This window comes from Aulonocara stuartgranti, assembly GCF_965226115.1.
Source record: "Aulonocara stuartgranti genome assembly, chromosome: 7".
In the NCBI taxonomy this organism is placed as follows: Eukaryota; Metazoa; Chordata; class Actinopteri; order Cichliformes; family Cichlidae; genus Aulonocara; species Aulonocara stuartgranti.
In genome coordinates, this window is record NC_138945.1 from 26,403,924 (window position 1) to 26,425,291 (window position 21,368).

At 40.0% G+C, this 21,368-nt stretch overlaps 1 protein-coding gene across 1 annotated transcript in view; it reads right to left on the bottom strand.

Annotated features, from left to right (window-relative positions):
- The window catches only part of nnt (nicotinamide nucleotide transhydrogenase), a 35,898-nt gene that overhangs the window by 5,191 nt on the left and 9,339 nt on the right, over positions 1–21,368 (bottom strand). The window contains exons 10-19 of the mRNA XM_082538269.1: positions 20,303–20,456; positions 19,480–19,641; positions 15,436–15,546; positions 11,581–11,726; positions 11,111–11,306; positions 9,187–9,420; positions 7,045–7,205; positions 4,659–4,838; positions 4,264–4,423; positions 1,115–1,196 (exon numbers count right to left, since the gene is read on the bottom strand). Of these exons, the coding sequence (XP_082394395.1) occupies positions 1,115–1,196; positions 4,264–4,423; positions 4,659–4,838; positions 7,045–7,205; positions 9,187–9,420; positions 11,111–11,306; positions 11,581–11,726; positions 15,436–15,546; positions 19,480–19,641; positions 20,303–20,456 (1,586 nt within the window). The remainder of the gene's footprint in view (positions 1–1,114; positions 1,197–4,263; positions 4,424–4,658; positions 4,839–7,044; positions 7,206–9,186; positions 9,421–11,110; positions 11,307–11,580; positions 11,727–15,435; positions 15,547–19,479; positions 19,642–20,302; positions 20,457–21,368) is intronic.

A 21,368-nucleotide genomic window follows, 5' to 3' on the forward strand; every position in this document is an offset into this window, starting at 1 on the left:
CAGAAGTTGTGGCCAAGTGTTATATTGCTAGTACCCTGTAAAAAGGAGGAGGCTGGATGAAAAAGACAAGCGGAAGAGGTGACAAAAGCAGGTACAAAGAGTAAGAAAATAAGTGACAAAAAAAGAGTTTTAATAATACAGAACAAAGTTTAAAAAAATGAAAGAAAGAGATCAGAGTGAAGGAGGTTTTTTCTGTTTTTCTCTGACCACCCACTTTCCTCTAATCAAGTACAAATGCTCTAAGCAATAGCAGCTGCAAGAGCCACGATCAAACGACAGAGGCAGGACAATTACACATGCTTCCACTGTACCTTGTCCTTCGCATCCTCTCTTTCGCATTTCCTTTTTTACCACACACACATGCCCACTACGTCTTGTTGCCCTTGTCAGTCTCCGCTTGTTGGTCATGTCCTTCGTAGTATAACTTTTACATTAAGTATCGATATACCCAAACAGCTTCCAGTGCAGCTACCATTTTTAGATGGCTCATTTGAAGTCCAAATCTGACCACTTACACTCACCACCACACACGCACGCACTGCCCGTTATGTGATATCACCACAGACCTTAAACTTGTGCACAGCGAACATCGGCTTTAGCTCGAAACGGACCCAAATTTCCCGTAGAGGATCATCACTGGGACTGAGCCTCCAGCAGCTTTCGGTTAAAATGTTCTTCGTTTCCAATGCCAAAGGCAGCACATCAGGTGAGGAGTTAGACCAGGTGGTGTCTGAAGAAACTGGACTGTGGTGTGTGTCATCATGTGGTGGCACAGAGTGCACTCAAAACAAAGGAGGGTTTTGCTACAAATATAATTTTCGCTCATTTGATTTGCCTCAATGGAACTTCCAAAAATGGAAATCACTTAGAAGGATGGGACATTTTGATTTTGATGCACTAAAGGAGGTTCGGTGCCTCTCACTGAGGCACAAGTGAAAAGTAGATCTAAAAGTAGCAGCCATGTTGAAAATGACCTAGAGATGCTCAAGATTTACAACCCATAAAAATCCTGTTCATAAACAAAATTGATGGTATATTTTGTTGTCGTTTGGCAGCAGTTTATTTTGACAAATTAAATCTACTTTTAAAAAAGTCAACTTTATCATTCCTTTACCTGACACTCTTGCCCGCCTCTTTGAGCATCTTCACCAAGTCCGCAATGGGGTACTGGGCCTTTGCAGCACAGAGACCGTAACCTGAAATAGATTTCAAAGCAGTAACAGACAACAAAAATTAGATGATTATATATACCCAGCACAAACAAACCCTTTACATTTAGCCAAAACATATTTGTGGTTACAGCTATATAGCTTACAGAAAGCACATGCAGGAAAGGAGCGTAGCTAGAGTGAGGCAGCCAACACAGCGCCTGAATGTTTATTTGTAAAATCCCTTTCATCTCACTCAGTCTCTGTGACTGAAACAATCTTCTAATCTTCAAATCTAATTTCTGCAGTCTAATTACGCTGCTTTAATGATTCACCAATAATATAAATATTTTGAAAATGAACTGAATGACCAAAGAGTAAAAACAGAGTATTTTTTAACCCACTTTATTTCCTTGTAATATCCTGCTTTTGTCATTTTAAGATTTCTTACATAAATTCATGTTGACATTTAATGTCAATGTAGCATAAAACTCAATACACAGAGTACTTCTGCCTCCCAGCCTTGGATTTATCTCATGTTTGATAATAATTCTGGAGTATGCTACTTGATTTTTTCTTTTCTTTTTCTTTTTTTAAACTCACGCTGTTGCTCACACACACAAACACATGTCAAACGGTCCGGTGATGTTTACTAACCTTGTCACAACAACCAGTCAAAAACTTTCATGTTACAGCACACCAATCAAAATGACAGTTCTACTGGAGACAAACAGAGACCCCACCCCCCAAAAAATCTCCAGAAAATTGGTTGACCCACTGCCACCCAGCTCAAAAATGAAAAATGTAGCGCTTTTCACTTCTCTGCCTCCCTCTGTCAAAATTACTGTATCCCTCTGCACTTCCAAAATTCTCAGTGGAGCTTCTCGTATAAGAACAACAAGTGGACCCAGGCCATGAAGACACGAGCCGGATGAATGCCAAGAATGCACCGTGTTTATCGGGGCAGTGTCTTAATCATTTCCACAGATGTCAGGCAAACTGACTGTGACAGCTTCAATTTAGAGGGAATTGGTGAAATGAAAACAAGGGCACTGACTGAAAGAGAAACAACACCAAACTACTGCTGCCTCACACAGCTCAACAAACCATGCATTTGGCTGATGTGAGTTATGCAGGCATAGCCATAAAAAATATTACTTCTATACTCTGGCTATTGTCATGTTTTAGCAATTAAATTTCCGATTGTTCTGCACATTTTAATGTACTGGGTTCTGTACAGCGACATATGAAGCGTTGTCTCCAGTGGAAACAGTCTGGCTGTATAAGTTTTACATTTACCTGTCATCACAGGTGACAAATGGCACATGTGCAGTGAAAAGGCCTTAAAACTGTAAAACTACAGAGTTGAAAACAAATCTAAGATTAAGAATGTTTGAATGTTTAACACTAAGTGGAATTTTAGAAGCTTGCTGACATCCAGACTTTGCAACAAAGTCTGGATAGCTGATTGATGTTGTTTAAAACGGCCAATTATTCAACAGATTGTTTTATAATTTGTTTTAATGGATTTCAGTTCCCAGGACTGGGATCTTATTCACAAGTGATAGGAACATGGAGCACATGGAGTTGGACCGGCAGATCGGCGACGGTTTTAGCAGTAATTTCGGAGATGTAACAGAGTGTCACAGTGAAGAGAGAGTCAAGCCAAAAGGCAAAGCTTTCATTTAACAACTGATCTACGTCCCAACCCTCACCCATGATCATGAGATCTTTGTAATGACCAGAACACAAGCAGCCGAAATGCATTTCCCCCACTGGGTGGTTAGAATCAGCCTTAAAGAGAGAGTAAGGAGCCAAGACATCTGGATGTCACAGTGCCTCCAATTGGAGATTTTCTGGGCATGACAAACTTGAAGAAGATCCCAAAGTAGTACCAGAATTCACTGGTGAGATTATATTATCATATGGCCTGAGTAGAGTTTGAGATGGAGAACTGTGAGAGGGAGAAGAACATCTGGAATACCCTTGACTCACCTCGCCTGCTTTCAAGGTGAGTCAACTTCAGATAAGCGAACGATAATGATTTTAATCATCGTATTTGCGCTGGAATCTTTTCAAGTAGACTGATTCCTAATTATTCCTGATTGCTACTTATTAAAAGCTCATATTGTCCAGCATGTGTCCCTACTAGCTGGAAGCTGCCCAAAATGCCTGGTTTCAGACAGTTTTTTCTACTCTTGAATCTGTATGATGTCAAAGAGAGGAGATATCCTCCATATGATAATTTCAAGCACACATCTCTGGCCATTAGCACAGAAGCCCCACCCACCTGTTGGGTGGGGCTTCTGGATGCCACTCTCTCCATGGATCACCTCTTTTTCACTTGACCACGTGACCACTTTAATTTGCAATTCTTGTAAATTGCAGCGGTTTCCTCTGAAGACTTCATTTTTGTATACAGGCACTCAGCGCTGTGACTGGAATCACCAGTTTGCAGATTAGATGCCTTTGGTCTGTGTTTACATGTACCCACGTGAGCGAAACAACCCTTTGGAACTGCGAATGGTTAACAACAGTCTAGACGAGGGGACCGAAATGTCAGTGGGCCACACAATAATGAGTTTAGAGCAGCAGCTCCAAGGACAATCGTTATAGTCCAGGTGGGAGGTTCAGGCACATATCTAGACAAATATTGAAAACACGTGAAACAAAGAAAATCATATAGCTGGAACAAAGACTGGAACCCACTCTTTAACCCTGAAAAAGGAACTAGAAGCCAATTTGGAGTGTGGTATTTGAATTGTCAACAAAAAAACCAACATAGCCTCATTCCATCTAATTTCCCCCTTTGACCTTGCATACATAAGCTGCACTGCAGAATGTCTATTTACGAGCACTGACGACCACACAGAAACCTAACAGCGGGTTTACGTGTGTGTGCATGTGCTTTTGTGTGTGTTCGTGCACGTGCGCTCCACCAGGACTTGTCAATTAACCCAGCAAAATGATGTAACACGGGTTAACAAAAGGTTAAATAAACAGAACACACTGTGCTAATGATGGCAAAAAAGAGACTGGCAAAGTCAAAGTACTGTATTTTTCCACTCACATAAAATCCTCAGTGTGAGTATAGGGTTGTGTGTGTATGTCTTACCTGGAGTGATGATTATGTTTTGGGCCTCTTTAATCATCTCGACAGTCTGATCCACATTGACTTCTGTGTGTGTCCCTGTGATCTCCATGGGCTTTCCTGTGCCGGTGGAAGATGTGCCGTAGCCTCCCAAGATCACATTAGCCAGTGAGCGATTCATGGCCTAGAGGAGGGGGGGAAATTAAGATACTTTCTTTCATATTTACTTTACACTAAACGCTGTTGTCTAAAACAAAACATGGCAATGAATTTCACACATTTGTGACCGGAATATTTAGAAAAGCCACTCCACAGTCTTGCTATAATGGAAAAGTTAAGAGTCCCTCCTGGTGGACAGATAAGGAAAAACCACATTAAACTATCTGCTACATGAGATGCTGAGTCTGTGCTCCACTCACCACACACATAATATATGACAAAATGGCTCCAGATGACCCGATGAGAGCTCCGACGATGGTCAGCAGGTTGTTGTTGAGAAGGAAGCCCTCGGCACACAGGGCCCAGCCTGAGTAACTGTTGAGTACGGTGATTACCACCGGCATGTCAGCACCTCCAATAGCTGCTGTCAGTGTTACACCCTGGAAGAAAGGAGTAGGAAATGTGTGGTTAAACCCACTCCTGTGATCATCTTAAGTATTCGTTAGAGCAGCAAAATTGAGAGCAGCTATGAGCTCAACTGACAGACACGTTTGCTGACGTTGTCGAATGATATTGGCCGCGATTTTTGCATATATGTTGTCCAGTATGTGCCAATATTAGAACTTTGTGCTGCGAACATACAGCAGCGCAGCAGCGGAGTTCTTAAATCATCACTGCAAATTCCTCCAACACAATCAGGAGTTGAGTAGCTAAAACTGGCACAAAGGCCCCTGACGTTTCTTGTCTATATCAGATATTATGAAGCCAGTGCAGCAGCTCCATAATGTAGTGGTTTACACATTTACCTAACAAACAAAACATCTCGGGTTTGACTCTGGGAGGAGACACAAATCCCTTTGGGACTGCATTAAGAAGAGCATCTGGTATAAAAAACCAAAAAAAACCCAGAACAGATATGGACCCACCCACCGAGGTGACAAAGTAGCAGCTGAAAGTAGCTTTAATGCGTTGCTCAGCAACCACATACCAACAGGCTACAATGACCCATTTGTGGTGTGTATACACCTGTAACACCTTGAAAAAAAGCATTGTGTCATTTTAATTCCAGGGCAATGATATCTAATTTCTAACCACAAAACTTTCATTATGCATGACATATTATGACATCATAAGCCGCCACCGAACAACAGACCAAACAATCCTGTAGCGTGTGTGAGTGCCAAAACTTGGGCTCTGTCGTGTCAACTCTACACTTAGTCCTCACTCTGAGTGTATAGAGCCGAGCCCTGCACATTCCTGCTCCGTGATACTGCACATGAACTTGGTGCTTTATTGAAACAGAGCAGAGCAGGATCCAGTGTGACTTTTACAGTTTATACAGAGATTGGTACACAATGAAAACATCTCTGTCCTTCCTCAGCAGTGTGCACACAGAGCAAGACTAATGTTTCTTTCTTTTACTTCCCTTGGTAGGTGCTAATCCATAAAATCCGACTGTCAAAATACAACTAATAATTTGTTAGGTTAATGTCTGAATGTTACAATGTTAGGATTAAGGTTAAGTAATGTAATATATGCAATAGTCGCACTCTAGTGTTGAGACACTCACATTCAAACAAAACCTTACAAACTTTTAAATATACTAGAATGAAACTCCTGTCCACTTAGTGTTTTGTAATAATTAAATAAACAACATTTTATTTTCAAAGGATAAAAACATCATCCTAGTTTTAGACATATTTTTCACAATCAAATTTTTCTTGTCCTCCATTCCCGCTATCATCTGAACAGCTTTCGTTTAATAAGAGCCAACTGTAGTTACGAAAGCCTCAGCAGGATCCAGAAGTGTTAAGAAACGCACACATGTACAGTAGATGATGCATTATACTGTATTTGAACGACTGATTAGAGGACAGAAATATAAAACAGACTGTGAAATGATATCCATCAACCTTCTCCAGGGACATGCTAATGTTTTTAGGGGGATTGGCACGTGTAAAAACTGAAACTCCAACACGCGGCTGTGCATAAAATTTCTTCCGTTTTTAACATGTACTGCCTGGCTTCACTTAATGTATAAAGTACTCAGCATCAGTAAATGAAACTTTGAAGGCCTAAAGACTCTCTAAAGAGAACAATTATCACTTTCCTTTATTATTTACACTGTAAAACGCTTCTCTATAGATCCTAAGTCTAACTTCATAGAATATAACTATTGCTAATTGTAAATCTAAAGACTGTCAGTAAAAAATAGATTTAAAAGTAGGTGGGGTTGTTGTTTATTGTTATTGTTCACTGTCACATGCTTAACATTTGACACTGCTATGGAGAAATGCCTGCATTGAAGATGTCTGTCTCTGATTTCTACAGAATTTCAAACGTTAAGCTTAACGACAGTGGAGAATATTAACCCAGCAGTTTGGCCACTGCCAACTCTCTGCTCCATTCTGAATTTCTGGGCAGCTACTGTTTCCTGTGCAAAAAGCCTCCTGACATTTATGAGCAAATCCCTTCGTTTTGTCTCTTTTCTACACCTCTCTGGCATCATTTCTCTTGACTTCTTTATGCCCTTTCACCACTCGTGAAAATTTTTACCATCATGTCCAGTCTGTCGGTATGAAATAACTTCTCAATCTGTGATTTTTAAGAGCGAAAAAACAGACTTCATACATAAACACAGCATACCATGACAGCAGAGAGAGCAGACACTGATCCGAGACAGGTGATGCCTGTGGTGTAACTTGGATCCAGCATGTAGGGAATCATCCCACCGACACTTGCTGCCATAAGAGTGGCATTCAGGGCGTGACGACCGGGGAGCATCAGAGGAGCGCTGTTCAACATACCTGCATGTGGAGAAAAGTGGTGAGAACAAAAAAAAAAAAATCTGTTAGGTGTACACTCAAACTCCTAGCAGTAGCTTTTTTTTGTATGTGACATTTATCATTTTAGATTTCTTCCTTCGCAACCACCACTTGAGACTTGTCATTAACTGAATGCCATGTAGATGCATAATTTGTCCTTATGAAACACTTTCAGTCAACATGGAAATTACAGTGTGATTACAAGGACTGGAGCCAGCACATGAACCTGATGAACTGGGCTTCTTTTTTAACGCTTCACAGCTAGCAGCGGTGACACGAAGCAGCAGACTTCCTTATGTGGATAAACACAGTATGATCAAGCTGGCAGCAAAGTGTGCATATGTGTGTCTGTGCATATAGTCGATGCAGGTTAGAGTTAAGTTTGTTAATCAATAAAGATAACATTTTTTTTCTTTGATCATTTTTCACCTCCAAATGTCAAAAAATAATTGCAGGTCAGTTAACTGGTCATGTTTAGGAAAAACAATCGCAAATAAAACTTTACCATACATATGAAATATAATAATAATAATAATAATAATAATAATAATAATAATAATAATAATGGATTGCATTTATATAGCACTTTTCGGGGCCCTCAAAGCGCTTTACAATTCCACTATTCATTCACTCTCACATTCACACACTGGTGGAGGCAGCTACAGTTGTAGCCACAGCTGCCCTGGGGCATACTGACAGAAGCGAGGGAGGTAGGTGAAGTGTCTTGCCCAAGGACACAACGACCGAGACTGTCTGAGCCGGGGCTCAAACCGGCAACCTTCCGATTACAAGACGAACTGCCAACTCGATCGTGGCTCAATCATCTCAATTATAACAAAAACAAGAAGTGAGTTAAACGAATTGCAGTATTCAGACAGGAACTAGAAACTAAAGATGGATGGAGCTGCCGTGATGGCACCTGGTCTCAACAGTAACGCTTTGGACTTTTATAGTCAAAAGGTACCTGAAGAAAACAGTTCCAAGTTCTCTTATCTAGCAAGTATGGTTAGTAAGTTGCAATGCACACATGTCTGCTCATCTGAAACAACACAGCAATAACAAAATACAAGAATTCACTCACTGAAGCTAAAACACAAACTTCCTAGATGGTCTGTACCACACTGTAATCCACATCACTTGTTCCTACCAAACAGCAAAAGCATGGCTGAGAAGTCTAGTTCAGTAAATCTGAGTAGCAGGTGTGAAACCTAGCTTCAAGCTATCTGCATCTACACTCTGTGTTGGCACATCTGCCAAAGAAACCACATCCCTAACTTTTGGCCTTAACAGTATCTAAACGGATTCACTCAGTACAAAGTTGTTATGAAGCGGGAAACTATCCATAATGGACCAAACTGTTGTAAGCTGGGCATTTTAACATGGAAGTCTCTGGAGACTGAGGTGGTTTAGGAGCAGCCTCAAGTGGCCAGTAAGAGAACTGTACTTTTTGGCACTTCCATACCAGCTTCATTTTTCAGGCATTGAGGTTGCCACCCATAATTAAGACTTCTTATTAACTTAAACAAGGAGTTTACTTTTGCTTATATAGTGTTTATGCTAAGCAAAGCTCAATGACTCCCAGCTCCAGTTGAAGAATTAATGCAGAGACTCGAGATTGGCAGTGATCTTCTAATCTGGCTCTTGGAAAGAAAGTAAAGAAAGAGCACATCTGAGCTTAAAAAATATTTTTCTAAAAAGAGCTTTGCAAAATTAACATTAACTGTAGCTTTACAGATCACAGCTGACCCAGATCCATGGTTTTCCTAATATGTATCGTGCACCTAAAAGTAGCATCTCATGATGGACTGTATCTGCCTCCTCTCTGGCAACCAGGATGATCAAAAGTGTAATAAATATGCTTTATAATAACATGTCAGCATTATTCCAAAGTGTGCCTGTACATCAGCAAGTGTAAATGTTTCTTTTCCATTCAATATTTAGTATATGCAACTGCAGCTCTCACCTTGCAGTTTGCCATATGCTACCAAAGAGCCGCTAAAAGTGACTCCACCGATGTAGGCTCCAAGATACGCAACTATCTTGGTGAGGTTGGCTGCAGGGTCTGTGGCGAAGTGTGGGTACTCAATCATGTATTCAGCCACACAGGTGAGCACAGCAGCCAAGCCAACCAAACTGTGGAAAGCAGCCACCAGCTGGGGCAAGTCACTGATCTGGATCTTCTTAGCAATGGCCAGGCCTAGAGAGAAGGAGAGATAAGAAGTAAATAAAGTTTAGTGGCCCTGAAAGACCCACACACAAATAACATGCAAATCACAAGCACATGCACATGCACTCAGGACTGCTGGGAAGTGGGCCCATCTAAAGAGCCAGGTGTTGCTGATGAGGCTTGCTTGGGGAAATTCCGTGTGTGTGAGTTGGTCTACACTTTCTGTACATGTGCGTGTGTGAAATACATTCCCGTATCTGGGGTTAAAAAGAAAAACAGCATTATTGTCTGTGTGGATAGTTTAGTCTGGGTTTCGGCTTTGTGGCTGGAACAATTAGCATTTAAATGATCAAACAATCCTCAAAGAGAGAGAAAGTGAGTAATGTGTGATGCTGACCATTCTGACAGATCTGCTTTGTCTGGCAGAGATTTAGTCACGATGTAAATATCACTGCTCTTAACACACCTGCTAACCTAATGTAGCCAAGGCCAGAATACATGCAAACAATGCAAAAGCCGCATTCAATATATTGGAGTCAAGAGACATTCCTACTTCTGTGTAGGGGAGAAGGACAAGTCGATCTTTTAAAATCTATGCACAGCTGCAAGAAGGGAGTTTGTGAATCATTTGGAGTTACGATGATTTCAATCAACTTGAATACAACCTGACTAAGCTAATTAACACACAAATAGTTGTGCTTTTCATTGCTTAATTGAACACATTAAGTAGTTATGGTGGAAGCTGAAAAGAGTTAAACATTAACTCTTGAATTCAGTAACTTGTGGAACATCCTTTAACAATCGAGTATGTCCAGTAAGTGCTTTTGCAACATGCAGAATGCTGACGAGGAACAGTGGAGCCTTCCTTCATACAAAACTCCCGGGATGTCAAGATCAAAAAAATCCCTCTAAAGGTCATACCTCAGGATCTTAGCTGGATTAGAGTCAAACCTAATCAAAACCTGAATCTTGTTTCATTGTCTTCCAGCTCTTCTGGTGCTAATTAACTTGTGTGCTTGTTGCTTTGCATCAATACTGCTGCAACACCCAACCTCTCCCAATCTCAAGGTTATGGACTGCTGCCTTGACAAAGTTACTTCATACAATTTAGCTTCATTATTTCATTTAGATATATATCCATTATATTGTTGCAAGGTGTGTGTGTGTGTGTGTGTGTGTGTGTGTGTGAAGATGTCTGCAGGTGTTTTGCTGCTACCCTTGTGCTTACCTCTTTTTGCACTGAAACCTTGGGATGATCTTTGCAGTACGTCTAAAACAATTTGGCTCATTGTAGACTGATGAACATTCAGGTCCCTGTAGTTTTCTAGCCTTTCCCACTTCTTTTTACCTCAGTAATGCTTCTAAGATCTTGTGAAAGCTGTCGCAATCAAAGCATGTTAAATGCCAAGCAGGTTTTCCTTAAGAGGAGCAGACTTTGCATGCCTTTATTTACAGGAATGGCACCTCCTGCAGCCCACGCATCAAATCTCATGTCTTAAATCTGAACACCAGACATTAGTAGGTTTTAAGCTTGCAGTGTAATTTATTACTCACCATGTTAAATAAAGACAAATGTCTCTGTGTCATTGCTTTACTCAGACTGTTTTTATCTCCATTTGTGACTTAGATGAATATCAGACTGCATGTCATCAGTAATCAGTACTGAGATCCTGGTAATTTTAAAGTTTTTATTTGCAACTCTAAATGCAAACAGACTCACCAGCAGTGCCACCCACAGCCATGGCTGCACTCATTTGTGCCAGGAGCTCAGGACTTGGTTTGAGGGCACCCAGAGTGGCTGCAATCCCGCCTGCGACTCCCATCATACCTAAAGTGTTACCCAGACGGGCTGTGGTCTGGTTAGAAAGGCCAGCCAGGGCACCAACGCAGCACAAGCCTGAGCCTAAGTACATCATCTGGTTAGGGAAAGAGCGAGAATGGAAAAGAAGGGTGGACAAGGATTAAGGAACCACAGGATGAATAAGAAAAAAAAAAGAAAAGTCCAAGTGATTTTACTTAGAGTTCCTGCACAACATCTGTGGAATCAAAGAATACATTTTGGAGGTCTCAAGGACTTTTATATAGTCATGAGCTGTTTTGCATCAATGCACATGGATAAAGAAAATAGCTTCAGTGAGAAAACATGAAAACACTTTAACTAACGGACACAACTTAAATGTCCTCTTTCACCTGTTCAATGTTATATCCAGACTGCAGGGCAGCAGCGTAGCCTCCGACGAAGACACCACCAGGTAGCAAATAGAGGTAGTTGTACTCTGGGGGATCAGTGGGACGTTTGAACATGTCCAACATCTTCTTAGTCACCAGAAAACCACCTGATGAGGAAATGAAGACACTTATATTGACAACTGCTAAGTCAATTAAAATTAACAAAATAATCATTTATACAGAAAAACACAAAAAACTTTAACTAAAAACAAGAAGAAGAAGAAGAAAAAGAGTAAAAATAGTTGACGCACCTGAAAAACAGTTTCTACATTTTTAGACTAACAGGTGTTTTATAGGCCATAGCTAAAATTTGTTGCCAAGCCCAATAACCAATGTTAGGAATTTAATGAGTCTACTTTATGTCAGGGTAAATATTTCAAGTAGAAAACCTCAAAAGTGTCAAACCGGGAGCAGACAGTGTCTTACTGCTTTACAGGACAAGATCACATTACTGCATGTATGCCTCCCTTTTCCCCTCTGGCATGGCTGTAGCCACGTGCATGCACATGCACTAATACACAGAGGGGTGAATCGGAGGTTAGCATCTCTTTCTGTCCCGTACATGTAATTTTAGTCACATAATGTCCCATTTAAAACATGTACTAATAATCGACTATTATTCCAGACCAGACTGGGTCAATACAGTTACATATTTGGACAGAGACAACTTTCTTTTTTCTAATTTTGGGTTCTGTACGTTACCACAATGAATTTTAAATGAAACAACTCAGATGCAGTTTGAGTGTAGACTTTAAGCTTGAATTCAGTGGGTTGAACAAAAAGATTGCATAAAATGTGAGGAACTGAAGTATTTTTTAAGCCTAATCCCTTCATTTTAGGTGCTCAAATGCAATTGGACAAATTAAATAACTGAAAATAAAACGTTCGTTTCTAATACTTGGTTGAAAACCTTTTGCTGGCAATAACAGTCTGAAGTCTTGAACTCATGGACGTTTAGTCTTCAACAAGTGAAATGCACGCTCAACTGGGTTAAGATCACGTGACTGACTTGGTCAATCAAAAATATTCCACTTCTTGCTCAAATAAACTCTTGGATTGCTTTGGCTGTATGTTTTGGTCACTGTCCATCTGTATTATGGAACGTTGTTCAATCAATTTTAGTGCATTTAGCGGGATTTGAGCAGACAGTATGTCTCTGAACGCCTCAGAATTAATTCAGCTGCGTCTGTCCTGTGTCACATCATCACTAAACACTAGTGTCCCAGTGCCACTGGCAGCCATGCACGCCCAAGCCATCACACTGCCTCTGCTGTGTTTTACAGACGATGTGGTTGCTTTGGATCATGAGCTGTTCCACGCCTTCTCCATACTTTCTTCTTGCCATTGTTCTGGTAGAGGTTGATCTTTGTTTCATCCTTCCAAAGAATGTTTTTCCAGAACTGCTGGGGATTTTTTTGTTTTGATTTTTTGCATCATCCAGTCAAACTTCTCTATTCTTGAGACTTGTGAGTGGCTTGCACCTTGCAGTGAACCCTCTGTATTTACTTTCATGCAGTCTTCTCTTTATTGTAGACTTAGATATCGATACGCCTACCTCCTGGAGAGTGTCGTTCATTTTTTGTCCTACACCTCTTGAACGTAGACACCCTCAAATGAAAACTGAGTGTACACATCATATCCATGTCCATTATATAACTATAATTGGAATATGTTTCAGTAAACAGGTTTTTAAAAAAAACAAAAACAAAAAACAACTTGTTTCAGTGCCCAAATATATATGGATCTAACTGTATATTAATATGGAGGAACGTCTGTGTATGGGCTGAGCCAGTATTGGTCTCTTTTTGGGGGTAATTCTTAACCAAAAATGGGGCTAGTGGCACTATATTTGGAAAGCTTGCAAGAAAAACAGCCTATAAACAAGATTAAGAGTTTACACTCATGCTGGAAGAGTTGTGCTTGAACTCATTCAGACAGCATAATATTGATTTACTGTGTCAGATTAAGCAATAACAGAGTTATGAAATTCTGATAAACACTGCTTATCTTACTTCATTTAGCACCTCACCATGATAACATCTGCTAAATACTGTGCTGGGAATGCTGCCGGTAACCAAAGAATGTACATACAACATTTTTAGCCTGTTATTTTCAGTAAAAGATGAGGTATTTCACAAGACCAGTAAAAACTTTGACCCGTTAATAAAGTTAAGAAAAAGGCAACTAGCTGTTAAAAAAGCTCATCGTGCTATCACGTGATAGCAAACTAATTAAATACTCAAAATGTTAAAACATCAATTATACAATCTTTAAAATGTCAAAATGCTTTTGCTTCGCTTACATGACTACATTTAATGGCCACTTTGTTAGGTACATCTTGCTAATACTTGGTTGGTCCTTAATTCCTTGGTCCACAGATTCAACAAGGTGCTGGAAAGATTCCTCAGAGATTCTAGTCCATGTTGACATGACATCATCACACAGTTGCTCACTATGGAGTACAGTGAACCAATTTTCTTGTTCAAGACACCAGTTTGAGCTTTTTTATACTCACTAGACCAGGCAACGTTTTTCCAATTGTCAGTTGTTCAATTTTGATTAGCCTGTGTTAAGTGTGGCCTCAGCTTCCTGTTTCTTAGCTGACAGGAGTGACACCTGGTGTGATCTTCTGCAGCTAAAGCCCATATGTTTCAAGATATGACGTGCTGTTCATTCTTGATACTTTTCTGCGTACTTTGGTTGTAACAAGTAGTTATTTACTACTAATACTTACTTGCTACTTGCTTCTATTACTGTAATTTGCTTTTAGTGAGCAGTAAAACAGGTATACGTAATAAACTGGCCAATTAGTTGATATTAGCTTTAAAGAGGCATTTGAATATTTGACTTATCAGCAAGAAAGTGCCTGTTGAACATGCAGATATCAGAATCCCAGTTTTGCATGTTTTTGGTTTTATTTTTTCAGTTCGGTAGCTTAGAAAAACGTAGCTCTGGGTTTTTTACCCTTCTTGCAGTGCAACCACCACACTGGAGCTTTCAGGCATTTTTCAGATTTTTGCTAACAGATGGAATTGATAAGGCAGCATGTTCACATTTTACATAGACCTAATTGCGCTCTGTCTTTATTGTGTTTGTCCGTTTCCATGGCGTGTTAAGTTTGTTCCGATGGGGTTATGGTAATGTGGTATACTGCTATGAAATATGTCTGAGGAACCCAACTCAAAGGGAACATTAAAAAAATAACTGGTAGGTATGTCAATGAAGGCTGTGGTATTTCAGAAGAAAGAGCAAAGTTAAGTGAAAGCGCTAAAAAGTTGTTTGTACAGTGATGCATTTGAAAGCAATGATTGATCTGTGGTAAGATTCCACTTAATGCCCTCTGCATCTCTAACACTCAACTGACGCATCAGTATATTTTAACAAACAAACCAAATGTATCTGTTATGCAAGTCAACTGTTTATTTGCTTGCATCAAAGTCTGTCCTGGTGTCTAGCAGTGAGCTAATAGGAGAAATTAAAACTAAATCATGGCTCAGCCCTGGAGGAACACTCTGTTTTTCCCAGGACTATTACAGAGCGATGAGTATTATAATGACTCCAGGAACAGTTTGTCATTATAATGGAAATTATTGAGGCTAATAGCAGGAATGGATGTGTGTGGTCCGAGCGAGAGCCACCGACTCTGGGCTGAGCAGGTGGGCAGAGAGGGCAGCTGCAAAACTTGGGTTTGAAATGATGTTATTGCACAATCAATATTAAACACCTCAATCTTCAGCCCAAGATGATATATTATTGGCTCTGGGTTGCTGTAACTGGCAGGGGTTACCGTGAGGTGTCTGTGTTAGGGTGACTCACCAGCAATGTTGACCGAAGAGATGAAGGCAGCGAGCACAGCCAGTGTCTCAGCAGTCGAAGTTGGGACGTAGCCCCCTCCCATCAGGGACAGACCACCCACAGCCGTCAGACCTGTAGACCACAGACATTTCAGTATTCATGAACCTACGCTTTCATAATACACATAATACAGTGGGGGGGGGGGGGGGTGTTCAAAAATTTGGTGAAGATGTCACAAAAACAGCACAGAACTTCAAAACATGAATTCAGTTGTCGAAAAAATAAAAAGTTAATCTTGACACTTATTAGATTTGGTTTAATCAGACAGTTTCCTCGGAATACTGTTTGTTTTCCAGATAGGAAAAAGATACGGAGATAAAAAAATGGATGGAAAGGAAAAGAGTGTGTGCGTTTTTACCAAAAGAGACTCAGGAAACCTCGATAACATCAGTCCTGTAATGATTTACAGGCAGTAGGATGCAATGCACAACTACCATTGGAGCCTGCATTCACATGGGCTTGTGACTGTGTGCTATTTTGGTTGACTAACAGGTAGTGTGTGTGTTTGTGTGTTTGAAGTCAACAGTGTTAGATTGGACTTTCAAATGAGGAAAAAAGGAAGTCTGACCTCCTTTTTTCTCAGACAAAATGCAGCTTTATAAACACGCCTGTATGTCGGCTTCAACTTTTAAAGCTGCCAAACACTCTTTCGCCACTTGTATTTATGTAAATACAACCTCATTTTAAATTAGCTGTCGCAAATAGAAACCACTGTTGCAGGATAACCTGGAGCATTAATACTTTAAAGTTGGTTTTTAATCACCCCACAGAAACCAGCAAAAAATGAGTCAGGGTGCCACTAATCAATCTTCTTTTAATAATGATTAATGTTACACTCTCATGAACAAAGTGACCGTATGCACTCTGTATACATCTCACACAAACTGAATCCATGTTCTGTATTTACGTATGTAACCTAGTGATGATCCCTGTAACTGTCCACATTTTCCAACCACGCTGATCCAGTCAGTTTTCCATTAATTTGCTTACTACAGCATTCTGCAAACAGCCAGCCTCGACACTGGTCGTTGATAACAATCATCTGTCAAGTCAGCGGTCTTCTGCATGAATGTGGTTGCGTGTGCTGAACTAGACCGACAGATACTAATACAATGTAAGCAAGTCAAATTTGAATACTGAGGTTTTAACAAGCAACAGTTACATAATACATTGAAGTTGGTACTATTTAAATTTAACAACCAAATAGTTTTAAACTTTTTTATACCACATGCAAATTTCTTGAGATGCAAGTATATACGTCCAGTAGGTGTGTTACATTTTTCTTTGGCTTTCACCTCTTTTAACTAACAGCCTTTTTTAACTGTATTTTCTTTTTTTTAATATCTAAAAAATGTCCTTAGAATTCCAACTTTGCTTTAAATTTGATAACAAACAAACTTTTAGCTTTTAAGTTGCAGCGTATTAAGCATGGCCTTGATTATTTCAAGCTTATTCTTCAAGTTTCCTTCCCTCTTTCTACTTTTTTTTTTAGGTCACATACTCATTTTAATGTTTATTGTCCTTTTGTTTGCCATATAGATGGGTATCTGTTATGGTTAAATGGTTAAATAAAATTACCAGGTGGGCCCACTTCCTAAACGTAATCTGAATGGGATTTTTTTTGCATTTTCTCAGGGGAGGTTTTTTGTGTGTGTTGTTTTTGTTTTACCTACAGCTAATGTCAACATATATATGTTGATGTTAGAAGCCTTGACGACTCAACAAAGAGTTACATTAGGGCACTACGGTCTTTACTTCTTTCTGCTCCTGATCAATGAATAATGTGTGCAAATGCAACCTGACTGAAAAAACAAAAACAAAAAAACAAACAAAAGCAATGTTGCCACTTGTCAACAGGAACTGAGCTGCACAATAAAAAAAAAAGTCCATGCTGTAATTAGTCATGGCAAGAATGTGCCCCTCCTTAAGACTCCAGTATACCCGCCATGTTGGTCGCCTTGTGTGCCACTGTTATGATAAAACCGACGTCTTTTTATGCTCGCCAATGACACACAAGCCGCTGCTGCAGTATTCACAGGAGAAACAAACAAGATGGGGTTAACAGCGAGGATAAAAGTGCCATTAGGCCTGTTTTGGTTGGAGATTTCCTATTAAAAGGGAGTTCTTCATTCCCACCATCTCCAAGGGCTTGTGCATGTGACTGCTGGGGTTTTCTCTCTAATATAGAAAGCACCTTGAGCTAATTGTTCTGAAATACTTCTAAATAAATAAAACTAAACTGGACCTACAGAATAAACTGATCAGTCACTAGGAGGACAGCAAATAACTAGTTAACTCCTTGCAACTAGTCACTAACAATGGAAAAAGGGGGGAAAATGAGAATTTGATTTTTTCTTTTTTAAAGAAAAGAAAACAGATGCAGTTACATCTTGTAGGTGGAGATCAAAGACATTCCTGTCCAACTTAATGAACGGATAAGCCCAAAAGCAAGCCAATAGGCATCAGTGGACACATGCAAACTGTAAGGTATCAACAGATGTCTGCACTGGGTGGCCTAACGCCCTGTGTGTGTGTCTATGTATCAAACATTAGGTTTCAGGCAGTAAATCAGGGCTCTCAAGTAGATTAAAGCCTTATTATAAGTCACCAGATATGAAGATACATTTCAATGAGCCACTGGATGTGAAACCAGTATCTGAAGAATCTAAGATGACCCACCAGTCGGAGTCACTACTGGCTGTAACACAATAATGTCCTGAAAAGAATAAAACTGTCCCTCATTGCAACCCTAAATTCCAACATGATTCCCTAATGTCTGTAAGTTATTGTGTGTGTGTGTCTTTATGATGCCTGGCACAACAACAACAATTCTGCAGGTTTCACTGTTTCCATAACCACAGTCAGTGACAGAGGTTTTTAAAAAACTGCCAAATATGAGAGGAAAAAAATACCTGGACAAAGAGGAAGGTGAGAGGGGAAAGGAGGTGAAGGGAGCAGACAAGATGGAAAGAAAAACAAAAAACAAAAAAACGTTTCGGGAAATCTATCAAGTTCTACCAATATTAAGCGACGAACCCCATGAACCCCATGTGCCTTTTCGAGCCATCTCATTTAAGACAGCACTGGACAAACTTCACAGAAGGGTAAATGATATATAGGTGTCGCTAATAAAATTTCAAAGAAAGTGAAAACTATCTCTTAGATATTACACTGCTTGGCTCTGCAGGCGAGCTCTGATGTCCGGCTGTGCACACGAGTAAACGAGCAAAAGACTTCCCTGACCCTCAGAGATCACCAACGGCGTGTTACTTCCTACCTCAGTGTGTAGCTGTGGAGTGATCAAAGCTGTGAGAACACACACGTACCATTTACCTCTCTAACCTCTTAACCCTTCTGTGTTAAGCAGCAGCCGCAATAAGAACTCGATCCTGAAAGTTTTAGAACGAAGGGCAAAAAGGCAACAGCAGGGTTACAGCAGCCAGCTGGGTGTGATCGATCAAAGATTAAGGTTAATGCTTTTATATATATATATATATTATTTTTTTTTATTTTTATTTTTTTTAATTAATGTATTGCTATTCTATATCTATATACCACGAGGTAGAGGATGTTGTGTTTCAGTAAATTCTACTCTGCTGGACAGTAAAGATGTACGGGTGTCAGTGGGGATTAATGACACTTGTGAGTACACATGATTAATAATTTTGGTTAAACAGCTTAAAGTCAAACTTTCAAAAAAGTTCTTTTTTTATTAGTTAAAACATCCAGCGTCCAGTCAAGAAGTGCATAAAATTACCGGTTCGTGTGATTCAGACTGAATAAGGAAACATCAATATTCATGTCTGTAATTACAATTATTCTTAGAAATGTAAACGTGATAAATGTGTATCACGCGGCTATAAATCAGGCACTGTGTGGATCTGTGATTTGTGCTTACACAGATGGGGAGAAACGATGACTTCATTCATACTAGACAGAAAAATGACTTCCGTTATGGGAAGTTTAACTCACAAACTGTAATGAGACACATTGCAAATAACTGACCTGAGATGGCGTTGGTGACAGACATGAGAGGAGAGTGCAAAGCAGGAGTGACTCCCCACACTGTGTGGTATCCCACGATGCCAGCCAGACCAAAGGTGGTGACGATCTGAGTGAAGGCAGCGTTGGGAGCTGACAGGCCCAGACCAAGCAGGGTGGCGATGCCTGGCACAGAGAGAAGAGAAGTTAAGGAAATAAAAGAAGTAGAGTAGCTCTGACTGCACAGCTGAAGGACACATTAAGAGTGAAATGCAAAATGTATGCCTACTGAGAAGCTCCTATTTATTATTCACAGAATTAGGTGGAGAAAGTGTTTTAAATGTGCTGGCTCTTTTTCCTGGAATATTCTATAGAAGGAGCTGAAACTGTCAGGACTGGTTTATGTTGGAGCTGAAGTCTAAGAAAACAGTTCTGTCTTCATTTTAATCTCAAATATACGTAACTGGAAAAATAAAGGGCGCATATGTGGTGGGCACTTGACCACCCATGTTGTCCTAATTCCCTTCACTTTAGCAGACAAGTTTATTTTATTACTTTGGCGACTATTCTTTTACACACTGAATGCACATCCATGATGATCTAAATGGCTGCAGATAAATGGGTATTTACAGGCAGTCCACACTGATTAAGAGGAGCTAACATCAGTAGTTGTGTGTTGGTGTTAAGTAGGAAACTACTCAAGCACCTAAACAATGTGTGAACCGCATCCACTACATGTGCTGCACTGACACAGAGGCACCATAGGAACACCACAACTCTACTTCAAACCAACTCCACCCTAAATCTAAATTTAATGGTACACCCACAGTTATCTGCAACAACCAACCTCCAGTGTAAACCCCAGCGCTGGTGAGTGTGGCCCTGAAAGGGGAAATCTGTGCAGCCTTCTCTGCCTCCAGTTCCTGGACGCTCTTCGTTTTAGGAGGCGCTGCGACGGGCACGTTGAGAGGCTGAGGAGCGGGGAACAGGTTCTTTCCTTTCTGGAGGTGACAAATAGAGAAACAAAAAGAGCAAACCATTTTTATGGCTCAGCTGGTGATGATCTTTGTCTGATTTAAAAAAAAAAAAAAAACGGTGCAAAGTTATGAATTTAATATATGACACTTATCATGAAAGCAGTCCAAGCAAAGACCTCACTGATGGTGATAACAGGAGGCATCCCAGTAAGATGCCCAAGGCCAGCTTAACTGACTCCTTTCGATGTGGAGGGATAGCAGCTCTACCCTGACCCCCCTCACGAATGGTCAATCTTTACCCTTTTAACTGTTCAGATCAATGAGGCAAGCTAATGGACAGGTACAATAAAAAATTGCTGTGTTTCAGCAGCATTTGTAAGACCATTACTATATGAGTTAATTCATCTCTGAAATCTGCTCTTTTGAAGAAGTGAATAAGATTACAGACTAATATAAGCAAAATAATCTCTTATCTCTCTTTTCCTGTGCTAAAAAACATGGATTGAAGAAATCTGCAGCAGCTGTAGTGTGGTTTGCATACGGACATCCATATTGTAGTCAATATTTCAGCTGATTATTGCATTAACTTTGCTTAACCTAAAATTCTTAGAAGAATTCCATAAACAGGAGGTGAAAAATAAACTTGATGGTAGCGTTGCTTGTAAATCATTAGACAAAGCAAAAATGAGAACCTCTGACTGCAATATTTAAATAACATAGAAATTAGAGTATATCATGTGGCATAAAGATTTAATTTGCCTTAGGGTTTGGTGTAATGAGAGGACACTGCTTCATTTGCAGCTCTATAGAGACTATGATGCAAGAAGAATGCATGCTAAGAGTGACATCTAGTGACTGAGACATGATCCTACAACATGTGCAGATGGATGGATGGATGGAAAGGACCAGTAAAGAACAGCTAGAAAATATTAGGTA